At 39.1% G+C, this 26137-nt stretch overlaps 2 protein-coding genes across 2 annotated transcripts; one reads left to right on the forward strand and one right to left on the reverse strand.

The window, feature by feature from the left end:
* Window positions 1–1759: 1759 nt before the first annotated feature.
* On the reverse strand, window positions 1760–16516 carry tex2l (testis expressed 2, like; the record flags this gene model as incomplete). The annotated part of the gene is made up of 11 exons (XM_079261022.1): window positions 1760–2705; window positions 2785–2905; window positions 5791–6000; window positions 6341–6478; window positions 8175–8310; window positions 9486–9585; window positions 9684–9833; window positions 10026–10273; window positions 11543–11876; window positions 12454–12654; window positions 15125–16516. The coding sequence occupies 11 exons, from the start codon at window positions 16514–16516 to the stop codon at window positions 2547–2549; spliced, it is 3189 nt and encodes a 1062-aa protein (XP_079117148.1). The 3' UTR covers window positions 1760–2546.
* A 7313-nt stretch (window positions 16517–23829) lies between these two features.
* Window positions 23830–25763, forward strand: neurl2 (neuralized E3 ubiquitin protein ligase 2). Its single transcript, XM_079261349.1, has 2 exons — window positions 23830–24800; window positions 25524–25763. The coding sequence occupies exons 1-2, from the start codon at window positions 24029–24031 to the stop codon at window positions 25637–25639; spliced, it is 888 nt and encodes a 295-aa protein (XP_079117475.1). The 5' UTR covers window positions 23830–24028; the 3' UTR covers window positions 25640–25763.
* The last annotated feature ends 374 nt before the right edge of the window (window positions 25764–26137 follow it).

The raw sequence follows: 26137 nt of genomic DNA on the forward strand, positions 1-26137 counted from the left end.
CAATTACTGATTTAGAGCTTTAATATTATGGCAGCTTCTGTACAACTTGTTACTTGTGTGAAATGGCTTTTATAAGATATAGAACTGCTTCATTTCAGAACAGATTTTAGTTGTTGACATTTTACGTGGTGGAGGAACAATATCAAATGTGCATTTTCTTTCTTTTTTTTTTTTTTTTTTTTTTCAAATTCTGTTAATGTACAACAGTCTATGTAAAAGTTTGTATTTGATTTTGAACAAATGTTTCACAACATTTCTTTGGTTTTATTTTTTGCCTTATGTATCGCCGTTTCCCGTTTCTCCAGATGTTGTGCGTACGCCAGGGTCAGAGTTGGCATGAAGGTAGGGACGTTTTACCGCCAAGTCGTGTTTTGATAAATCCCAAAAAGTTGGCATTTTGTGCGGCGGAGATATGCTGGAACAGCTTCATAAATGAGGCCCCAGATCAGGTTTGTTGATTTTTCCTGTGACTCCGCAGTGGTGAGGTAATTTGTGTTTTTCATTTCTGCATGTGTTCATAGGGTGTTTCTCAATTCAGGGTCTGCACACTTCCAAGTGCGGATTCTTCGGCTGCATGCGTCATCGTGGCGCGCCAAGTGCTGTCTCAATTCAAAGGCTCCTTTGAATCCACCCTTCAAATACGCACTTCATTTGGCTCCAGATTAGCTTAAAACGAAGGATACAAGAGATGTAGCCTTTGCACCCTCTCCTATCCCAGAATCCATTGCGTTCCTGATATAAAATAATGAGCAGCAGAGCACCAGCGAGATCGTTTATTTATTTATTTTTATGTATAAACACACATATTTGTGTCCAGTAACCACAAATGAATTTCATTCCAGTCATCCTCAGATGTCTTCGTCAGTTTTCATTAAAGAAAAGGCTAAATTTATTACAGTCACTCAGATAACTGGAGACTAAAATAATGAACAATAATTAAAAATTTGCTAAATTATAATCCAGTGATATGACACTGTTTTGTCATTTAATCGAGTTAAAGAAGAAAAACAAATCGATTCGAGCATTTTACTGATGAACAGTAGGACTATATTTATGTATATATATATATATATATATATATATATTTATGTATATATATATATATGTATATATTTATGTATATATATATATATATATATATATATATATATACACTTCCGGATGTGACCGCAGGTCATATCTGGAGCTCATATATGACAAAAGTCAGTCACACCTTGTGTCCGGACACAATATATGTCCTCATGCAGTATCTTGTGTCCGTATATCACCAGATATGAAACATGTCTGAATATGCACCAGAAATGGTATTCTTCCGGTATTTAGGGAAATATCCCAACAGATTTTCATGGATTCTTGCCCTTTTCACGCAGTGTCTATTGTTTGTCTTAAAATTTCAACGTACCATTTCAAAAGCTATATTTTTACACTGAAATGTAAATTGGTATTTTTATAACGATACAGCTAAACAATCATTTTAAATATCACGAGATTTAAAAAAGAAACATGAAAATCATCACTGAAGTCCTTTTTGCTATTCTTCCTTTACTCAGTAGCTTGTACAGGAGAATGTGCTTTATTTAGACAGCAATGTACAGTAAATATACTTCTTCTGAAAAAATGTAAATAAGCAATAACTGCTAAACTTTTTGTCTGTGTTTTACTGTAAAGATAGAAAATAACATCTTTATGCTGTATTTACATAAACAAAATCAAACTTTAAAGTTCAGCAACGCTGATAATTTTGCAGTAACTTGCTGGCAACCGCGCTGCCAGTTCTTTACCGTTTTTTTGACAGATAGTTTTTAACAGTGAAGAAATAACAGGCCAAACAGGGTACATCACAATCTCAGCTGGTTTGTGATCTTACTGAGATTGAATTAAACTTTAGAGGGCATGGACTTGCATGTTAGCAAGGAATAAAGCATTGTAGGTTAGAGTTCTCATGAATCAGTAGTTTTACTGAGGATTAAAACTTTCTTTCTTGCACCTCAGAAAAAAACAACCAACGCTTTTTAAGAGGTTTAGCATTGTGATTAACCCTGATGACTAGAGCATGCAGTCTGATCTGACTGTTGGAACCAACCCTGCAGTTTGCCGGTCTAAAAGCAGTATCTCAGACCTGCATGCACCAATGTGTGTCGACAAAGACAGCCAACAAGCCCTTGCTCGTTAGGGTACTGACCCCGCAGAATAAACACAAATGAATTTTCAGCTTTCGTTTAAAAGTCAATTATCTTATTGTCCAAAGTGACATGGAGTTGTAAACATCAAATAAATAAATACAATTTAATTGTGATCATTCACTTGTAAACATTTGCAAAAGGTATCACTTATAGCTGTTTCACAGCATTCAGTCTGACTGAACCAAAGCATTTAGTTTTGTCTTTTAGATGATACTAATGAACATCTGAACATCTACAGCACTAAATATTGGACTTCTACGAACTCCTGGTTGATAGAGAAAAGTTTGGACGTCTGTGTAAGAGCTAGTGAAATCTATAGAAATAAATTTTGACTGGTTTCCACTGCTCATCAACAATTAGGCACTAGTCACATCCAGGTCTGGTGGGCTCTGGCAGGATCCTCTCTATGGATTCTGTGGAGGAGCTTTGGGACCGTTGAGACTCGGACACTTGTGGGCTGTCCACCCCGGAGTGCATCAGGGGTAAATAGATGTCATCCATGTTTGGCAGCACAAACACTTTCTGGTGAGGGCGATAAAAGGAAAAGTTAAAATGGCAGAACGTGCTTTCATGACTTAAGACTGATTCTCTTCATCTTTACCTGAAATTCATCTTGGAGTTTCTTCTCAATCCATTCAGTTACATGGCAGAAAGTCACCTCCCGTTCCCCCAGTTTGGGACGCACACGTAGATCCAGCTTAGGTGGTACACAGAAGCTGTACCTGCAGAGATAATCAAAATTGAAAGCATATTCATAACCAGATTGAGAACATGTTGCAAAGCTTGACGCCTCCTCAGGCCTGGACTAAATTTACTTGCTGGAAAAAAAGGTGTTCATTTGGCAAAAGATAAAATGTGAAAAGTGAGTCACACGCAGAAAGCTACAAGCACTGAATGAATATGGATTTTGAGCATGAACGCAACTCAAGCCTGGGTGTAGTTTAATGTGAGAATGCGACACATCAAAAGGGAGATTTGAGCAAAAACAGCTTTCTGAGCATCCTGTGGTATTCAAAACCGTTAGCAGCGCAACTTTGGGGTCCTGTAAGTTGCAAGGTGCATCAATCTGACTTTTTTCCCAGCAGACCTAATGGATGCTTTATTGTATTTCCCTGTGTAAAAAACACAAGTGCCTGAATAGGATTAACTTTGAGATGTTACACATTTTAACATAATTAAAACACATAAATATCAAACTAAGAAAATCATCTGATACACTAGGTCTTGAAATGATGCAGCTTCTGTTTTTTTATGTATGAAAAGGGACCCAAAGGTGAATATTAAGAACAGAAATTAAGTTACAAATATTTTCCTGGTACTTCTAAATCTGTGTTTGAGTGCATACATAAATACCACATGTGAACACACAAAAAACAAGCTTTCCACATGTACTCATCACAAACCGCTCAATAATTGATATTTGGCATTTAGATTTTACCTGTAACTTCACATTTTTGAGTTCAAAAAGCTTCCTGTGCATTTAAATTGTGAGATGTGTACACAAATGGTGCAAAATGCAAAGCTTGCATGTGCATGCCAAAAGCTTGTGGCAAACTTAGCAGCTTGTAGCTTCATAACATCAACTTAAAGAACTGATTACAGAGAATATGGGCTGATGTCATCAACACTCAAAGCTGTGGGAGTATTCGCCAGTATGGTGGTCCTGTGTTATGTTTACATTAGTTAATCAGTGGCTCTCATCCTTTTATTCTCCTTCTAATTGAGAATTTCTGATGACTGACTTTGTGACTATTTTGTCTTATAATTTTTTCTGGAGTTGTGTACTCATCCTACATTACCATCTTGGCGCAGGACGATGAATATGTTGGATAAACGTATCACAGATAACGGTGCACTTCTGGAGAAACTATGCTAGGTGATGTGCTTCTGGCTCACTGTGGTTTGGATGTAAAGGGCAACTTTTGTATGTACAACAAATCAGCTATGAACAGATTGTGAGAGTTTCTGATTCTCGGTGTTGTTCTGTCAAGACATTCAGAGTAGATCTGTCATTAAGTCCAGTAAAGTTTTTTGTTTATTTTATTGTTCTAGTAATAATATACCTAACCTACTTGTATTTTTTTACTGCTTTGATAGTTTAACTGCTCCTTATGCTTAAACAAGATATTTTAAATAAATTAATCCTATAAATATTTATACATTCCTTTTCTTTTTGTAACATCAATAATGTATTTATATTTTTTAAGAAATGAATTCATACAGATTAAAGAAGAATGGGAAGACTGTTTGAGGATAATAATAATAATTTTAAAAAAGCTTCAATAACCACTAGCTAAAACAAAATATGCACAATACCCTGTCTGAATGTACAACATGTAACATGAAACCTTGAAGCAGATGGGCAACAGCACCAGCAGCAGCAGCAGAAGACCAGATGCCTCTCCTGTCAGCTACGATCAGGAACCTAAGTTTACAATTCACACAAATCCAGCAAAACTGCACAATAAAAGATTGGAGAAAGTGTTGTCTGGTCTGATAAGTTTCATTTCCAGCTGCAACATTTAGGTAGTGAGGTTTTCACTTCAAGGAGCACTTCAACACTTTGTATAGCTATATTTATTGGAAAGTTGAAGAACTTAGCCCAGTTCTTTCCAACAAACTTCATGGTATTAATTCTTTGTATTATAACATAGATGGTATTATGGGGTGGGAAGGGAGTAAACAAACAAAAAAAACAAAAAAAAAACAACCAAAAGCCTGTAGCACTTCATGGAAGGACCCGCGTCCAACTGGGCAGTCCACTAGCATCTTCCTACGATGTCCTCTACAGTTTGATTTCATGCTTGTGTTGTTCTCACTCATATGTAAGTCGCTTTGGACAAAAGCGTCTGCTAAATGACTGTAGAATAGAACAGAACAGAATAGAATAGAATAGAATAGGTCAGAATTTGGTGTTAACAACATGAAAGCATCGATGCATTCTGTCTTGTGTCAATGGATCAGGCTGGTGGTGGCAGTAAACACCACAGCCTACCAGAAAATGGTTTCTGACCATGTCCATCCCTTCATGAGCACATCGTAGCATCTTCTGATGGATACTTCCAGCAGGATAACACACCAGGTCACAAAGCTAAAACCATCTCCAGATGGTTTCTGCAGCAACTGGGTGATGGTCTCATGTCAACATGAAGCAAAATCTCTAAGCAATGTTTTCAATCCCTTTTTGAATCCATGCCATTAAGAATGGAGGCAGTTCTAAAGAGAAATGTGGATCCGACCTGGAACTAGCAAGATGCGCCTAAGCCAGTTGACATCTTTTATTCAATTGCTTTCAATCTATTTCTGTCTATTATCTATGCTATTCACATGCACACAGCTGTTTTCCCAGACACTAAAGTGATGACCATTCATAGTTGTGATACGAGTTATAAAAGATCAATCCCCTTTAATCTTTAATCTGGATATTGAATAAGCCTCAATGACTGATCTTCCTACGAGCCAAAACGTGTCTTTAATTCAGCCTATTTTTTAAGGATTTCTTATGTTGTGTATGTGCATTATAGGAGTTTATCATGTAATTCAACATGTCCTGCCTTGCTCTTCTTCCTGATGTGTTGCTGTACTGGGTCAGTGTGTCAGTTCATACCATATCCTGTCAGTAGGGGGCGGTGGGATGTTGATAACCAGATTCCCTGACAGCTCTCGAACCTCCACAGTAAGCAGCAGGGGGGTGTTGGACATCTCCTCAAACTTCTTTCTGATGAACTCATTCTCTGTTGCCTTCTGGAAGTACTTGGATTTAGCGATTTTGTCCACAAATCTTAAAATCTTCCTTCCAGTCTTTCCTCCCCCTGTGCTGTAAGAGAGGATTAGAGCGGAGTGTTAGCATGAGCCTACATTTGGCAGCAGATTCAGTTTTCAGATGCTGAAGTCAAAAATATGAGGAGCAATGTGGAACTGACATGTAAGTGGAAGCAAGAACCATCTGGAGTGTGATGTCAGCACAGTTTATTTTTAGCTTTTGGAAAATGAGCATTCACATGACAGAAGGGAAGAAATAACACTGGGTGGAGCAACTAAGACTGTTTAGTTTAAGTTCTTCACGAAGCTAAAAGCAAATCATACATGCTGATTTCTTGTTATCATCTTTCTCCAGTGATTTTGTAATGGAATAACTCAAAAAGTTTAGCTGTTACCCTTCAGTGGTTATGGTTGAGCCTTTCTCCCCAACCAGACCCTGGGCCTCAGACAGAAGCAGCTCCTCCTCATCAGATGAACCTGCACTTGAGGACTCCTCATCACTGTCTGCCAACACACTGAGGATGGGCCTGGACCTGCAGGAGGGCAGGTGGAAACACATATTCTCTTGTCAAAGGTGTAGAGAGTGGGGACATAATGCAGTTGTTGGCAGAAGCAAAATGTCTTTTAGTGGCTTTATTAAGATAATTTTTTTACCTCCACTGGAAAAATCTGGCACACGCATAAAAGCAAATGCAAGACTGAGTGAAAATGTCCCATGCCTGCAGCTGTGTTTGTAAGAATGTACAAATATGTTAATGTGCAACTTTAGATGCAGCACAGAGACAAGCTAATGTGAAGCTTTGCGTGGACTTTAATCCCAACCTCTGCGGATTTATGACTGACAGGTCTACGCTAATCAATGTAATGTGTGTAGATTAGAGACCAGAGGGATTGGGGTGAGAGAGGTGTGTGTGGGTGTGTGAGTGTGCTGTACTCGGGGAGAGGACAAAAATCCCTCTTTTACAGCCGTTCCAGAAATCCCTTCCATCATTCAGACTTGGTATTATGACTAAACATCATTGATTGTGCATAAAAAACGGTTTTGTCAGTCAGTCAGTCATTTTAATAACCGTTTAGTCCAATTAGGGGAAGCTGCAGCCAATCCCAATAATCACTGGGCAATTGTACTATGATTTAATAAAGCTTTAGAGCTAAAGATACATATTTCCAAAAGGATATTGAGTCATATTTGTGTACTGTTTGTTTTCAGACAAGGTTGAAACTTATTTTTGCTTCGGCCATCTTGATTTATCCCCACCCTGATATGTTTTAACAAATCTCATGAGGGTTGTGCTTTACTATGACTTTAAAAGTATTCAAAAAGTTATTGTATTGTGTAGTATTGTGTTTGCAGAAATATACTCGTTCATTATGGGTGTGCAATCTGTCAAGCAGAGGCTTAAAAAAGCCACATTGCTGACAGGATTAAGCATATTATTGTGATGGATTGTAGGTACTGACTTGCATGAGAACTAAAAGTTAGGATGTTTTGTCCTGTGCTTCTGGTACTGTGGAGGCGTCAAACTTTTGACTGCAATCAAACAATCAACAAATAAGATGGCATCAGCTGATGACTGCGGTATTCTTCTTGCGTGTCCTTGTTGTGTTGAGTTTTACCTCAAAATTATTACATCTATTTACATTTATTTATGTTTTACAAAATAAAAATCAAATCTTTGACATTAGTGAAGTTTTTTTTTAATACATTTCAGTGAATATATGTACTATTGTTTTTATGCAAAGATACTGTAAATGAAGAGCTGAAACATGGTTTTTATTTAGCAAAAGATGCATATTTCATTGTTTCTTTGGCTATTAATGGGAAAATAAATAAAAGAAACAATCTAATTTCATTTTCAAAATCGTTTACGGTGTGGAATCACCTTAATTTTTGCTCTTTAAATATCCAACATCTTCTTTATCACTTGAGTAACCCTTAACAGTTCTCTGAAGTATATAAAAGGTTACATGAATTATTGAACTTGAACAATAACAAGTTCCACCACAAACACGCTCAAAGACAGCTGCAGCTTCGTTAACATAAAAAATATCTAGAGTAGGAATAGGTGAGAAAACTGAACGTAGTACCAGAGAAAAATGTAGCCACTGTTTGTCACACAAAGTGAAGCTAAAAGGATGTTTGAGACGGCTCATGGAGACACAGCATCAAAGTAGACATCTTGGTTTATGTGTGTGCGCATACAGTGGGTGTTTGTGTATGTCACTGACCGTGGGCTACCAGCTGCATTCAAACTGTGTGCCATATCCTGACCTCCCTCTTTGCCCAGCTTAGACAGGTTGAACTTGGTCTGCAGGGTCATCTGCAGGTTACCGGTGTAGACCAGTTGCAACTCCACCCACAGGCCTGTAGGGGGCATCACAAAGAGGTCAATGCCAGACTACCGAAATGAAGACAAAGCTCCTGCATGCAGCCTAATCTGGACCCACACTGCTTAGTGGGCAGATTAAACCGCTTTCGCTGAGATGATCAGGCCTTGAAATTAAATTCATAATAAATTACAGTGGATTATGAGTCCTCTTTAGGAGCTGACGTGAACTGTGCAGGAAAGGGAGGAAAAAGCTGACAAACAGGATGATCTGTTGATGTGAGGCTGTGTTACAGCAAAGTGGGACAGAGAAGATTGAGGAAAAGAAAAATCATAAGTTCACACACACCTACTTGTAACGGAAGCGTAGAGCTGTCATACTAATTAAATAAAAAAGAGGGGAGCTCTTATTACGTTATAACATAATAGTTTGTTGTAAGAACCTGAAACTATCACGCTATAACGTGTTAAGTTCTATTGTAGAAACATATAACCACTTTAAAGCAGTTAATATGATATAGTTTGTATCCATAGAGATTCCCGTGCCATTCAAGTGGATCAATTAGAAATGATGCCACGTCAAGGGGATCAGACTCAGTCTTCTTTCTGTGCAGACCCATACCTTTTAAAATCAAAAGTATGCATACTTATTACAATGTCATCCATAGTGTTCAAAAGCAGCAAAATTTCACCATGTTTCAACCCAAGCATGAAGTAAAACTTTATCAAGTCCTGTAAATTAGCCATTTGGGATCTCTCATCCACCCCCGACACAACTTCCTCATCTAAAGTCGAAAATTCCAAGTTCACGTTTTCATACGTATCACGGCATAACGTGATATGTTTTACATTTTTATAATAAAGCTATTATGTTATTATGTGATAAGGCCCCCCCCCCCCCCCCCCCTTTGTTTTATGAGGATGACAGCTCTACGCTTCTGTAACTTATGCCCTAAATTCCTTAAGTTCGTCATCAGAGGCTGAAACATTGCCTGATTTGAAAGGACACAGCAAATAAGCTCTAAAAATGTCAGAAGCAGTGGCCTGATGGCTGCCCTGTTCTGAGAGATTACGGTGAGATAACAGGATCTGAGCCGATGCTCTACAGTGCTCAGCTGTAATAACATTAGCAACGGGTCATCTTCTCACTCATCTCTTCCTGCTACATGTGTTTGCTGATTGATTTGCCTGCATGTCTGCAGTCGGTACTCACCTCTGTGGTTAACCTCTGGTCTGGAGGTAGCAGTGATTAGTGGCATAGCACAGCCCATGTCCAACCCAGTAAGCGTCAATTCATTCATGAAATAAGGCAGCTGTAAAAAAAAAAATGAAATAAAAGAACAATGAAGAATAAAGTTTAAAATAGTTGTCCTTTCTGTGACACAGTAGCATTCACTACGACTGCTCTCACTCTGATTTTGCTGAGCTTCTTCTGAATCTTGTGGGAGACAGCGTTGGCCCAGACCTTCTCTCGCAAGAAATCCCAGAAGATTCTACCGATTAGAGCATTAGCCCATGCTGTTTGGCTTTTTCCAGGGTACTCTGCTATATCACAGGTACACTGAACAATCAGGCAAGAAGAGCAGATCAAGTTTAGAGGAAGAAACTACGAAAACACAGGATAATTCCAACTTAAAAATGTTTAGTGTGGTGTCTTGTAGCTGTAATGTCAATCATAATCAGATTTTATTTTAAAAAATGTCCAGCTCTGACATCTATACATTTCTTAATTTCCACAGTAAATATGACTCACGTTGCCTTTGATGGTGGGACTTGCATCTGTGCTGCTGCCACCAGGACTGGAGAGGGGGGTCAAGTCCTCTGCAGCCAGGAGTCGAGCCATATAAGTGGGGTAGCTGTGTGCAGAAAGTGTCCTGGTGCTACTGGAGGGAGCTGTCATGGTGGAATGGGCTGGAGGTGTGGAGGGCATGTCATCATCACTGCTGCCCACCCTGCTGGGACCTCTACTGTTTGGGGTATTATTACTCTGCACTGGATCACCTGGATGAACACAAAACACACACATCTGGAAGGCTTATCAATTACTTTTCATCCACAGCGAAGTGGAGACCAACTGAAACTAAGTGATGTGTCCTAAACAATACATAGTCACAAAAAAAAATCCTGCTTTTTGTTTTTCTCAGCAGGAATTAAGTGAAATACAAAGCATATAATTCTGTTATAATGTTTATGTTAAGCTATATCCTGCAGTTATTCTATCTTATCTTATCTTATCTTAGCTTAGTTTAGCTGAGTTTAGCTTAGTTTAGTTTAGTTTAGCTTAGCTTAGCTTAGTTTTGCTTAGCTTAGCTTAGCTTAGTTTAGTTTAGTTTAGCTTAGGTTAGCTTAGCTTAACACAATGCCCACATGACCAGGAAAAATGGATAAAATGATTTTGTGTTAAGGAATAACTCCTACAAAGGTGCTTTTAAGTGCTTTGGCAGGTGTATTTCTGGCTTAATGTCTGTGGTTTAGATTTGTCAATACACAAATGTACCTAATTGTTCCTGTGGCTAAACTTGAGTTGGCCTAAAATGTGTGACATATGGGCTAAAAATACTAATAATTAGACAACAATATTTTAGTTTACATTATTCTGGGTCCAAGCACAGTTTGACAATAATAATAATACATAGATTTGTCAATGTATTTCATCATAAAACCAATAAAACAACAACAACAACAAAAAAAATTAGCTTATGCTGGGAACACAAGAATGTCCATTGTGAAAACTAGCAAGGTCACAGATTTTTTACTTTACAAATCACTGAGACTCCTATGGCAAACATCACAGTTGGATTTTTCCTTTTTACTTCATAAAAATAGGTTTTTATGCTTTGACTGCTTCCAGATCTGCAGCTATAAGAGAAGTATCACTGATGGAAGGAGACATTTCTTTCAATGAACCAGTCTGATGAATCCCCCGCCTTTTGGAGAAATGTAACGGAGCAACAGCAGAGCAATCAAATAAACTGAGTCTCAAGAGAGACTAAATTTAACACATGACAGAAAAAACACCAGTTATTTTAGGAACCGCAGTGAAAGTTTGTTCTGCCAGCTAAGTAATAGTCCCAAAACATGGCATGTGTCTGACTTTATTTTAATGCTTTTGATCCATCAGATTGTGCATTCCCTTGATAGGGATTGGCTTTAGAATGCAAAGAACTGGAGCATGTAATCCATAATCCACACACATGTAGTATTTGTATAGATGCCTTATCTAGAGGCCTTCTCTCTTCTTTCCTAATGCATTATTAACGTTTCTCATACCCGATCGGGACACACATCTGCCAGGCCTCTGTCTGTCCCACTCCTTTTCCCTCTCTGCATCCGTGGATGCAAGCAGGAGATATCGAAACCACTCTTCTTTCTCTCTTCCTGTGCGACCAAAGAGGTACAGTACGGTGGGACAGTCAGGAAATGATTTAAAGGAGCTTTGTTTTGGGTTTTCTGCCATTTCAGCTTCTGGTTCTTCTTCCAGGTTCTCCATAGACCCTCCTCTATTACCCTCATGAGATTTTGGCTTGCTTGCTAGTTGAATGCAGATGGGATACTTTGGGTTCCACACCCTCTTCCGAGCCAGCACAGATGGCAGCAGGAACACCTTTGGATGACAGTGTCAGTTTTGATGTGTCAGAAAATAAAAGCTAAAAACCAAACCAAACATCATATTTACCAGTTTATAATCAGTACTTGAAACTCATTTACAGTGTTTACTTCCATAATACTGTTTTTCCTCACCCTTTCTTGTTTTCTGCTTTGAGGCAGAGGACTTAAATGTCACAGTAAATGTCATTCTAAAATCCATCTTATAAATTATTCAAAATCACTCATTCATTTATGAATTACTTAATTTGACACTGAAAACAAAGTTACAGCACACCAATTTACAATTTATAGCTTTACTGAAAAATGAGATTTCTCTGCCATATTCACCACATTTTTTTAACAATCTCGTGAATTTTCAGATTGTGCACTAATAAAACTGACATTTATGGTGCTGAGTGAAGTGTCTCATTAACTGATTTAGACCCAGGAAAGATACATTAATAAAAAATGAATGACGTTTCATCTTCTGACTACACAGTCGCATGTCCTGACTCTGAATTACATATCAAAGCTACAGCTGCCTCAGATACGGCACTGAGATTTCTGTTTCACGGCTCCTGAAGGAGACATACTTTACTCTTTGCAAGCTGAAAGCAGCGCGACTTGATAAAGGTGGCTTCGTGGATTCGCTCGTCATATGTTGCCCTGCGGCTGATGTTGGTGCGTGGGTAGTCCAGACGGAGACTGGAGCCCTCCAGAGTAGCAAAGACGGAGTGAGTCAGAGCTGGGTGGCAGGTTTCTGGGTCATAATCATAGATCTCATTTATCCAACCCTGAAAAGGGAGTGAGAAAGTGTTCATCTGAATCAACTCCACTGAGCAATAAACACTTCATCTGGATTGTTCCAGATTTGTACTCAAATGGAAAAAGGATAAAAAGAGCAAAAAGGTGGATGGGTTTCTTTTTCTGTAAATTTCACTTCTGGATTTCAGTGAATTTAGTTTAGTGAGGTTTTAATATTGCCTACATGAGGGTTTACAGAGGCAGTCACACATACTGTAATACCAAAGAATGTGCATGAAATTCTGAAGCGGTGCCCTACACCTGACTTCACAAGATATGCTTCTCTTCAGGCTGAACAAACTGTAAGCTATTGTAGATTTTAAGGTAGAAACAGTGAGAGTTAGAGGGTTTAAACCACACTAAAGTTGTTTGGATGGATATGATTCTGTTAGAAATGTAAGCAAACTAAAAGGTTTTTGTAGAAACTGCATGAACTATTCATGAGCAGTTTACTTTGGAAAGCATACTATATAAAACCCTTTAGAGCACTCAAGCACAACAGGTTTGTACTTTTTTTTCATTTAACTTGTAATATACTCTCCTAATAATGAGAGCAATAAAGACAGAGTAGCATTCAGTTTGCAGCAGCTGACAGAAAAACTGAAAAAGCACAAGGACAATATTAGATAATGAGCAAATCATGCCTCTGAGTCTCATGTAAGAAACTAAATCAGAACATCTGAAGTCATTGAAGTTCAAATCTAATTTCTCCTGGTAAAAAATTAAAGAAACAAAAAACTATAAAGATAAAACTGTTCAGTGTGAAATTTACACTTAACGTTTCGGAAATCCTCTCAACATCCTTCAGACTGAAAGAAAACTGCTAATGATCAGACAAGGGAATTATCTCAATACTAAGACAGTGAAGTTTTTTCCCCCTCACTTCTTTCATTCCCCAACCTGTCCAACTCACTGACAAATTACAGCCCATTCCTACTTGTCTTTCCCGCTAATTGCCTGTGGTTCTGACAGTGTTTGGTTGCTGGCTGTTCTCTGCAGCCGCTCTGTGTCAAGCTCAGACAGAAGGAGAACAGTAATTACTGTACCACTGCTGCTCCTGCACTTTTCATTATTAATGATTTTAATTGCATTCTTGGAAGCTCACGTATAGCTGCATGCCTTTTTAAGGGATTTTAATCTGTGGAGAAAACGGCCGACCAAGTTGCTAAAGCGACCCCTGAGGAGAATTTATCAATCCAGAAGACCTGTTGCCGCTGATTATCAGTCCAGCTCTCGTATTATTTAGCATAGATCAACCTTTTCTACTTGTTTCCCTTCCTTAACATGGCTTTTCAACAGCTGCTCATTATGAAAACAATTTCTAACGAGGCTTCGGTAAACAAAACAACTAAAAATTGAGTTTGTCTTCATTGTTAACGATATCCATCCAACCATCTTAACTGCTTGTTCCAGTTAAAAGTCACAGGGAAGCTGGAGCCTATCCCAACAGTCATTGTGTGAGTGGCAGGGTACACCCTGGACAGGACGCCAGTCCATCACAGGTTAAGAACATCACTTTCAGATATTGTTCATCTCTTGCAGACACAAAAATATATACATTTTGGCTACCAGATCTTTAGAAATCACTTTATTTGCACTAGAATAGCATTTTATCTCTGTCAAACAGGCTTATTTCTTGTTTTGTGCAGGCAAAGAAATGGTAAAAATATAAATATTAAGGCAACAGGTTGCGAATAACGTGATGTATGAAGAAAAAGTTTAAAATCGGTTCTTTACTAACTTGTCTATTCATAACACTAGTTCATCTTCTTAGTTCAGGACCAATTTTTATGCTGAGATGATTCATAGGTCAGTTGGTTTAACAACCAAGCAAAAAGAACTCATAAGAAAACACACACACACACACACACAAACACACACACACATTCTTCTGAAGACTGTCAGGTACAAGGCCTTTACTCAAAATGAGTATAAAAAAAACAGCCAATGCACAAATAAAAACTTTGTAAGACCTTCAGAAGGTCTGGAGAGCTATTGCTCAAAACTTCTTTGAAAGATTACAAAGAGAATTTCATCCTCAAGGGCAAAAAAGCAGACAGTGAATGACTTTACAGTCCTACAAATGGCGCAAAATATTGTCTGCATTTGTGCTCATTTGTCAAGGTCCAAAAAAATATTTCATTATATTCCTCTTCCACCCACATGCAGTGCTATTTCCTATACAGTACCAGTCAAAAGTTTGGACACTTCTTCATTCGATTTATTGGACAAGTTATTTCCTCAAGTCATAAGTCTCCTTGGTGTCGGAAGGCAGTTATTTAAACTCAGTTTTCCTTGAGACTGGGTTAAACAAACAAATTAAATTAAAAACTGTAATTGTATCAGTTCTCTCTCTCACACATGTTGAAAATAAAGACATGCTGAAAGATCTAATGTAGAGGAAGTGAAATGACTGAAAATAACGTGTCACTTTCCTGCTTTAATAACTCAATCATTTACCTTGACGGTGTCAGGCTCTGTGCTGATGAAGCCACCTGTCAGATTCCCTTCTGCGAACAGCGTCTGGGTTGGTTTGTGAGTGGACGCCGAGCAGTTTAATCTGGAGGAACCCATTCGAATAAGAAGCAGTCCCAGTAAAAAGCCCAGGGCTAATCCCAGAGCCAGGCCAGAGAAGTATGGATTAAGAGGTAGGATAAAGTAGCCGTAGGATATGACTGCCACACAAAATAAACTCATGCGTGGCAAAGGATGTTGGGGCTGGGAGACAGGAGGTGTCCTAAACGAGGGTGTTGGTCGAGCATCAGGGGGTGAACTCCTCGCCTTTCTTTGAGTCTCAATGGCGAACACTTGCATCGTGTCACCATCTGTACATATTTCCAGCTCCTCGTCCCTGTGATGGTGTCTGTGGTGGTGCACGGGACAGAGGCCATGATGGGTTCTTGCCAGGTGTCTCACTGAAGGCCACTCAAACGCAGGCAAAACATCAGCATCTGCTTTTCTTGTATTTCTCACAGGAGACTCAGAAAGGATCGTGTCTGTGCTGCCTTCCCGCCCCAAACTTCTGCTGCTGCTCTGGTGAACCATCTGGGCCTTACACTGGTGTTTGGGGCTGCCTCCACTCTCCTCTCTCATGATCTTACTGAACATGCTGCTCAGAGGTTCATGCATAGCCTCCGAGAGCTTCCGTTTGGTGTCCTCCAGCTCCATTTTGAAGAAACCCCCCTTTGGGCACTCCCCAGTTGGTGAGAGGGAACTCGGAGAAGGGGGAGCGGTACGAGAGTCACCACTGCTGCGGGTTTTTGTTTGGGTCAGCTGCTTCAAAAGATGGAGATTGAGCCGGGAGTCTGATTTAGACTGAGACACCTCGGGTTCTGAGCGGGAGAGCTCTGTGGAGATCGACTTCACGAGGTTGAGAAAAGGCTTCGGTCTCAGAGTGGAACCTTCTTTCAGCTCAAGTTCTGTGGAGAGGGACTTGACTAAGCTAGCCAGGGGCCGGTGGGTAGGTGAGGAGGGGCCAGGGGAAAGGAAGCTGGGTCCCACAGTAGAGCAGCTCCCCAGTGATTCGGGGGATGAAGGAGAGAGAGGGACATGGAAAGTTTGCGACTTTGATCCCCCATCGTCTTCTGCGGAAAGTGGCCTTTCCTTAGACAGTGATATAGATGGACAGTCCTCATCACGGTCAAGGGAGAAAATTAGCTCACTTTCATCCAGGCTGTCCCACTGCCCCTCTGTCCCAGTCAGCTGGATCACAATCCCTCGGGCGAGATTCCTCTTTGTCCCAAGACAGGTGGAACCAAGTGGGGAGAGGCCGCAAGGCTCCTGTTTCGCTCTGCCATCCTCTCTACCTTCATCCTCAAGTCTTCTTTCCCCATTTTTTCCACTCTCTGCCATTTCTTGACTTTACATCCCCAAACCAAGGCACCTGTGTGTCACTACAGGAGAATAAATAAAGAACACAGTCAGCGACATTATTAAGTCTTTTCTGGACTTCTGCCTCATTTTCACAGAAACTGCTTACTGGTGCCAACTGGGCATTAATGTGACTGTCGCTCAGTTTAGCTTTGAAGAATTATGAAAAACTACTTTAATCTCAAAACTTGGTTGCCTGTATCACAGCCAAGCAACCACCTCTCCCACAGCTGCCGCTCCACATAATGAATGAGATTTAGAGGCTTGCAAAAAATAGACAAGTCAGACTTTTTCCCCAAAATGTTGCATAAACTAGGGCAGCCAAGGCTTGGGTCTGATGTATTCCGAGGTTGACTTGATGTTAATATTAAATTCAAGAGCAAAGAAAAAGGTTGTGAAAGGAAAGGAGCTTCATTTAGAGATAAATTCGTTTTTATATTTGTCAGTTTTTTCAAGTGCAATCTTAAAATAGTGGTTTTTTTAATTGAAGGAATTACGAGACTTGCTCCCTGAAGTCATAATCGGTGTCATTTCCTCAAGCACACAGTGTCTTCCCGCCTCATCCCCAAAAGAGCCTCCTGTCAGCTGTAAAAACGCACAGCCACAACGTTCCCTGTGATGTCTTCTCAAACTGCTTACAGCCATACTTATGTAACTTGAGACGGATGGTGAGAAGAGTTCAAAGAAGTACTCATCATGTTGAATACTTCCCCACAACATACGGCCACCGCATCTAAAACCGTCAACATGCTACATGCAAAATCCCATCACAGACTACATCTGTCCTATTAGCTCTAACTATATGACATTAAAGAAGCTCTTTTGCATAATTAGAAACTAGGTTGAAACCAGCACAAAAAGCCTTTTCATTTCTCATCTTCTCTATACGCTAGTTAAACTTTACTTCTTCGCCGCTCAGGTTTACGTAACTGTATTACAGCGTTGTGTGGCACAATTTCAACCAATTCCACAGCAGCTGGCAGATTCCAACTAATCTGCTCTCACCCAAAATGGGTGGCGGGAGGGGGGGGATAAACCTAACAGACACATTGGCAGAGGGTCAGCAGCATCAGCTCAGATTTTCACATGGTAGAAAAAGGAACCGCTACATGCAAGGTGTTAAATGCACTCACGCACATTAGACTAAACTACAAGTAAGGTCATTTTTGTTTTTTCAAGCTTATTGGAGAGCTCCAACACAACTGTGTTGAGTTATTATCACGTGCACTTAGAGAAGCTGGACGTGGACCGATGCTGCTGCACTAATCCAAATGTTCTTGTATCTATCACTGCAGCCATAAGTCGGCTTTTTCATAACTTTGATGCGAAAGGAAATGAAATTAATATCTCCATAGTGAAAGGATCAGATTAAGAGCTTAAGGTACATATTTTGGTTGAGTAGTTCAATATTCATCAGGAAGATGATGTTTTTGGACAAAAGAAGTAGACTGACTGCAGCGTCATCCTGGGTTGAAAGTGTTCAACCTGGGTTGTTTGGAAGAGCAGAGCTCCTAAACAACCCAGGTTGACTGGGGAGTTAACTTAACTAGTCTCTTAATAAGATTTATGTTATTTTTTTATTTCCCACGGGATCTCAGGACTTTGCTATGAGCAGAAGATTTGCAGAACATTTCGTGTCTCAAAATGCAAAACTGATCCGAAAAAGCTTTTTCTGCAAAAACTGCAGAGAGAATATCAGCAAATACACCCAAAAATCTGCCTGCATGCACATTTTTCTTGGTAACAATATGCTGCACTTGCTGGTGTTCTTTATGCATCATCCCATTAAGTTACTCACCTAAAAATGTCACAGCTAACTGACAGAGGTCAGACATGGTTATTGTACTAACTTAGATTACACTGTTGTCCATGTATACTTCATAGTAAAATGCTCAATATTTTACTATATTTTGTGAAGTGAAAATAAATGACTCTTGAATCTGATATGCTGAAAGATTGTAGGCTCCTCCTGACACTTGGTTTGGTGTCATTTCTGTCATATGCAGCAGGTAATAAAGTATAACTTACCATGAACGTTATAATATATTGACAAACTAACTACCATTACCACAACTGGGGAGAAGATACCCGCAACCAATGTAAAACAAAAAACGTTAAGTCCAATTTGGAATATATTTTGCTTGCATTTTCTACAACAAAAATGATGCTCTTAAAAAGACACAAGAAAGAGTATTTTATGTCTGAGTCATTTTATGACTGAGTTAATGATAAATGGGGGTTTATTACAATCCTGTGCCTGCTAACTCTCTGTAATGTAACCAAATTTTTATCCACTTCACAGGGATGCTCTAAAAATGAGCAGGAAAAACATTGTTATAAATAAAAATATGACCCGATATCTTAGTTTGGCTTTAACCACAAGAAGCCATCTATGACACTGCACTTTAAAGCACTACCACATCAGCCTCCAATCTCACTGCATTCATTGTTTTAATAGTCAGTCATTGTCACACATGAACACTGATGAGGTTCTTATGGCAGTCTGGAAAATTTGCGCCGGTCTTTTCCAGCAGTTCCTGCTCACGCAGGCACATCGCAGCAGGAGGCTTTCTGCTGGAGACGCGCTCTCCCGCCTGGAAATGTGAGGGAGGAGATGTTGGGGACTGGCTGTGTTAACCGAGCATGAGGCAGCACATGCTGTGGAAATCACTGTGTTTTTGTTCCTAACATGTTTAGATTAACAGATTAGGCTTTTTGTATAGTATATAACATATCTAATAAATGTATACTTTTAACTGGGAGTGAGTGGACAGCAGCATACACATATCTGATCTCTGTGAACTCCATTGACTTTGTCCCATGATTTTAATTTAACAGTGTTGTGAAAGGTATTTAGCTGTGACAATCTCAGAAGCCATGGAAAAATATGTCTGATATGTCCAAATGGTGAGACACTTTCTGGACTCATTTCTCTTGTGGCAATCAATTATTTCAGTTTTTTTTTTTAAAAAGATACTTCACCCATTGCGAGCTAAGGCACCCTCTGAACTATTTAATATGATAATAACACTTCCATAAGGGTCTGTGTGTAATAACTGAGTAATTATTTGAAGTTTATAACAGGAAATAAACAACACATTTATTCTGAGGCTGCAGCAGTGTGTTTGATCAATTTTTGTCTGACTGAGAGAAAGAATCCAACATGTTTATGCACCCCCTCAAGGGACAGTAGCAATCTCAGATTAACATTCATGTGGGATTTTAGGGTGAAATCTGACAAATCACACAGCCGGATTATGAGCTAAACCAGCATTTGGTGGGGTGTGTTTCCAAGCTAGCTCATCTCTGTGACCCAGTGTTGATTGTAGTTATTAGTAACTTCACAATCCCTCAGAGTCCCTTTGCTGGCAGTGGTCTTAAAGTCAAACACAGATGAGTGACAAAGGGCAGAGGGCTGAAAATTGTATGACTCAAATCCTATGCAGTCTCTCAATGCTTCTGGGAGATATTTGCATGTGACTTGATGCAACTCTGCAAACTGGACTTGACCTAAAATCTCGCAAAGATACTTAACATATTGTGTATTTTGATTCTTAATGGTAAAATATAAGCCAAAAGGAACATTTGAGGAAAATTATTTATTGAGATTGGCATTTAAACTAACTAAAAGACAAAATATCCCCCTATAAGTTTCTACATCATGGCTTTCACCCCTCATTTGAGAATTTCTGCACCTCCAGTGTGCAGCTAAAACTGATATAAATGAATGGTTTATAACAGCTCTGTAAAGAGAGTAATCATTTAAAAAAATAATAATAATTTAATGGGCTGAATGCATTCAGTGCAATTATGCTGTATTGAAAAAGCAATTATGTTGTATTGTAAAAGCTATCAGTAAGGAGTCCACCATGCAGCTGAAATCGAGGTCAACCCTTTCGCTCCAGTCTCCCTCCTCCATGGACCATCCAGAAGAAGAAGGGTGTTACATGAAGCCATGACAGCACAAGTGGAAGTTAAAAGTGATGTCAAGTAAAAGTGCATCACTCGCAGCATCACTTTCAGTTAAAATGTAATTGAGGAGAGACAACTAAAGCGTGTAAAGCGACGTGAGACGTTCACTTACCGGAAAGGTTGCTTAGTTAGAGTCTATGTGCTGAAATGCGTCTTAACCCCGCCGCTCGGTGCAGGCTGCCGTTAGTTCCTGCTCCATTTATGCGCGTGAAGGACCGAGAAATGAGAAGTCTCCGTCTCTCTGGTTTTCTTTTTTTTTTTTCCCCCCGTTCCCTTACGTAGTCATACGCGCGCGCGCGCGCATATCTCCTCATCCAGATGTGTCACGCGCTGCGAGCTCCCCACGGTGAAGATGCATGGCCGTGCTGCATGATAATCCAGATTAAAGAATCGTGCAGCCCCAACAGACGCAACGGAAAATGTGCACAAACAGCGGAGTTTAAGTTTACTGTAATTGTGTTAAATTGTGTTGTGTTGCATTAAAATGATGGACTGATCCCATCCATCAGCAGCATCCTGGGTTAAACTGCAGTTTACTTGTGTTTTTGTCTGGTTTTCATACTGGCCAGGGGAGAAAATAGTGAATAAAATGTTACATAGAGAAGAGCAATTTGCCCCTTTTTTCACACTCCCATCCCCTACCTACTGGCCTACATAACCAAAGAGCTAGAAATGACAGTTTGAGGAATGGGGTAAAACTATGTGCAGGCAGAGGCCAGAATAAAATGCAGTGACCCCTTCCCCTCCACATCCATGACTGGCTGGAGGAGGTGCACGACAAAAATGCTAACTAAGCTTAAAATTAAGACCCCTTATAATGCTCTTGTTGCAAATTTGTATTTTATTAAAGTGGTCTTCCACAGTAGGGAAATTGAATTAATTTGATGAATTTTTCTCTCTAGTTCATGTTAACTCCGTAAATGAACTCTGGTATATTGTTGCATTTTGATGCTTAATTTTTGGATCTTTGTTGCATCCTATCTCTACTTTGAGCTCTCTGTAGTCTGTAAAAGTCATTCTTATCTTATCTCTTATTCAATAGCTTTCCATCTTTCTATCCCATGGTTCCTCTGTTAATGTACTCTTGTGTTTCTCATGACTGAATCAGCTATGGTGCACCTTGAAAAGGTCAGTGTGTTGACATGAAGTTACTATGACACAGTGCGCAAAATGCAGCTATTACAAGATGCACCCTGCTAGAACCTGAAGTTTTAAAGTGTGGTTTCTAGGGAGGACAATTAAGTTCCAGGAATGTGTATGATAAATGTCAGTATGTCATCAAAATTTTACATTCAGAAAAAAGCACAGGGCCTCTCATTGGTTGAGATTAAACAAACTTGTAACCATAGACTGTATTTAATCTTCTGTATTTCATATACGGTCTGTGCTTGTAACTAGAACTTGACAAGCAGTTCAGTTTATCTGTATCAGGCCAGGCGTGCTGGAGCTAGAAAGAATAAAAACATGTAGGGCAGTGTTCCCTGAGGAACAGGACTGGGAAACACTGATCTATAGGTAATTGTAGACCAGATTTTATGGCAAACAGTTTTTTAATTACCTGAAAATGACTTGTGTGTGCATAATGTTTGACTGTGTGAGTGATTAGGTCATTAAAAGACTTAGGAATAACTTTTCTTACCTTGGTCAGAGTCCTCTCCTGTTTTAGCTTCTGCTGTTTTCTGGCTAAATTAAAGCTTAATTAAATGTGATAAAAGCTACAGCATAGCTGTGGTCTAGTTTTACTCACCTAAGGCTGACAATAGCGTGTAAATTAGGTTAATCTTAACAAGAGCTAATGGTTTTGTTTCAGTCAGCAGGATGTCTGCAGTCTTTATGATAAGACAACAGAGACTATATTGCTACTATTTTTAAAATAAAAAATCAAATAAAATCAGAATATATGCTACTTATGCAACAAAGTTCCCAGAAACTGTTTTTCTTTATTGGCTAAAGACAACAGAAATGACAGAAACCACATATGTGTTTAAAACAAGTTGATTTAAGCAGTTCTAACCTCAAAAATGTTTAAACTTGTAGTTCAAACGCTCACTGGAAGAAGTGTGAGGTTGTTTTTGAAATAGTGTAGTACAGAATAACTATGATATATTATGTGTAAGTTATTTGCAGTACTACTTGACAAATACCCATAACAAACTTGTTAAGCCTTAAATGCTTGCATCACATTTTGTACATATTTTCTGAGACCTGTTGAATCACCATACAGCTAAAACTTTGCTCAGATTAAAAGTAAGGCCACAGTAGCTCCCTATAACCCCTTAATTTGTAAGAACACACACACACACACACAAATGAAAAATGTTTATTTGCATATTTTCTTGTCATAAAGGCAATGTGTAAGACCTGTTATTCTCTACTATAAATGTAGCTTATTATGTTGTATATTATTTCCATAGAGTCCATTTAATTCATTTGCAGTTTAAAATTTGTATTCTGTGCATGTTTATTTCTAATCTCTATTCTATGAATGAAATATTTAGTTTACAAATGCTAAAGTATAAACCCAGGAAGAAGAAAAATGTCTGTTGCTCTGGTTGTATTTGTGTGCGATGTGTACTGTACAGTATAATAATGCTGCATATTACATTTGTTCTTCATTTTATGGAAAAGTGGTGAATTCTGAAACCAACAGTGCAAAAATAATTGTTAAAACATTATTCACATGGGTACCTTGTCTACACATAGCACTTTGCAGTACATGTCACATTAGGCAAAATGCATTGAATTGCACTTATTTTGTAACCAACAGGGTCTAATAAACGTACATGGACATGAAAATATTGGATAAATTTAGATTGAAATAGCATATATTGTCTATCAGCTATAAGTGGGATTCTTATGGATTATATTGCCAATCATGCCATTTAAGGACGATTGACAATGCATATTATGCTGATGCTGAAGTCTTATTCATTTCAATAGAATTCCTCTTCATGTTCATGTGGTATCGCTCTATTTTCCAAATAAGTCACCAGCAACCTATGTTTTAGTATATTTCTTTATCCTTAGCTCTACATAAGAATGAAATCCAGACTTTATGTTCATGGCCTATATTTAGCATGTAGTTATTAAAGGTTTAAAGTTTAACATATCTCCCTGGCAGATGGTATTATGAATGAAGCCAAGGGGGACTTCATTGTTCTTATTAACCCAAACCTAATCTGTGCATGTTGGTTGTGTGTGTCTGTGAGCATATGAGTGTTGGCCAGCCCTTTAACACACTCGCACACATATCTTGCCATCTGTTGACACATGCAGTTGTTCAAAAATAGCCCTCTACCAGAAGCTTCCCCGGGTGGCCAGCAGACAGGCAGAGCAGGACTCCTTACTGTGTGTGTGTGCTGTGTGTTGTGTCTCTACAATGACCACATGCTGGCCAACAGGGATTCATACTATAGCAGATTAGTTTGACGAGAGAGTTTCTGTCATTTTAGATATCTTGTTAAAAGTCAGCTGTTTCCTAAGCAAGAAGGCCTACTTTGGTAGCTGCAAACTAAGCTGAAAATGGAGCCCTTTTCTGACCAGTTCATGGAATTTCACCCCATCCATGGCACCAATGTCAAGCTGGACCACTCAGGAACCCAGGCCACACGGATAGAGAGCTTTGCCAATGGAGTTTGTTTTAGCAAACACCCTCTAAAGCCTGGAGAGATATTCCTTATAGAGATTGAAGATAAGGAGCTGGGCTGGTGTGGACACCTCAGGATCGGCTTGACTGCAAGGGACCCGAAGAACTTAGAGGTTGTCCCTGAATACTCCATTCCAGACTTGACTGAGTTGGGGGACAGCTGGGTGTTTGCAATCACTCGTAACCATAATAAAGTCATTGAGGAGGCTGAAGTTCCAGGAGTTGGAGAAGGAGGACTTGCTGGAGGTCACAGGCTTGGGCGAGGAGAAGCAGAAGATGGGGGACAGGAAGATGGAGGTGGAGGTAACAACACGAGGCCAAAGGCTTTCTTCACCGACACTCACTTGTACATTGACAATGTTCGAATTCCCAGGGACAAGCTGGTGGGCCGAAGCCGGCCTGGACGCTATAGTCACATATTGGATGACCTTTATAAGACCAACGCCTTGCCTCCTACGGCCAGACGCAGCAGAATAGGAGTTCTGTATGTGCCCAAAGGCCAAAACCTGGCCGATATGCACATTGTGATCAATGGCGAGGACATGGGAGCCTCTGCCAAAGGAATACCTGCTAGCCAGCCTCTCTATGCTGTGGTGGACGTTTTTGCAGCGACCAAGTGTGTTCGGATTGTCCAGGTGGAGTACGGCTGTGAGTGTCACCATTATACTTTTATTTTTAGATAAATTGTATATGAATGATGAATGAAAACCTTTTGACCCACTGATGTAGAGAGTTGCTCAGAATATATTTGTTGAGCTTTAATTTCTCTTTGATGACATTTTAAATAATGTTATCTAGTCTCTGTGCGGTTAGTTTGACGTTTTCACATTTTGGTGTAGATTTGTTGTTCTAATGTGGGCGTTTTAGCCTTTTTAGAGCATTTTGAGTCATTTTTGGGTTTAGTTGTTTAGATTTATTTTGGACTACAGTTCAGCTTCTTAAATGTATTTTTGTCCCATTTAGTTGTTGTTGTTTACAGTACTGTTTGTGGAATTTAAAAATGTATTTACTTGTTTTGTTTTAATTATTTTTAGTGCCTTTTAATATGTTTTGTGTGTTCTTGACTCTCTTTTATCCATTAATATATTTTGTCTAATTGTAGCAATTCAGCTGTTACTTTGTAGTTGCTGTTGTTTTTTGGCTATTTTGAGATTATTTTTCTTCTTTGTGACCACATTGTAGTACTCTATATTGATTAAAGTACTAATTTAGTTGCATTATGTAATATTATGTTGTAAAATTTTATGTACTTTATTATTTAATTATATATATTATATATATATATTATATATATATATATATCTATAGATTTTTAAGAAACTCTCCTATGCTGTTATTGCACTAAACAGTTTCCTCCCTCCATTGCTGTAGTCTCATCCTTGCAGACATTGTGCAGGAAGGCGATTCAGAAGTACATTGTCCACAGGATGGCGATAGACTGGCTGGAGCTGCCTGAGGCACTGAAGCACTACTGCAAGTATGAATGAAGCCTGTAGATCTGCAGTGAAAAGGAGCATCAGCACTCTCCCAGTGGTCTACCAAAGAATCTAGTTTATAAACTGGTATTACTGTTTTTCATTTCTAAAATAAAACATAATGTTATATCAACTGGATAAATGTGGCATAATTTTTCTGTTTGTCTCTGTGTTTATTATAGTATAATATTAAGACGTTTGAATTTTGTTTTTACTTCATAGTTTGTGAATCCTGTACCCCAGCATCTTAGAGGTGTCAGCTGTCAAAAACCAATATGAGTAGTTTATTACAGCAAACCCCCAAAGCAGAGGTGACAGTGATATTTTCTCTTCTCCTGTCTTATTGAAAGGCTAAAATTAAACTAAATATAGCTGCTCTGAAAAAGATAAAGAATGCAACTACTGAGGAAGAACACGAGACAGTGTTTATTGACACAAAATAAACTGCGGGTTATTACCAACAAAACCACTTTATGTATACTTTTAGCTCGAGGGTGTCTAGCTCTGGTC

The sequence above is a fragment of the Telmatherina bonti genome (genome assembly GCF_933228915.1).
Source record: "Telmatherina bonti genome assembly, chromosome: 21".
NCBI lineage: Eukaryota > Metazoa > Chordata > Actinopteri > Atheriniformes > Telmatherinidae > Telmatherina > Telmatherina bonti.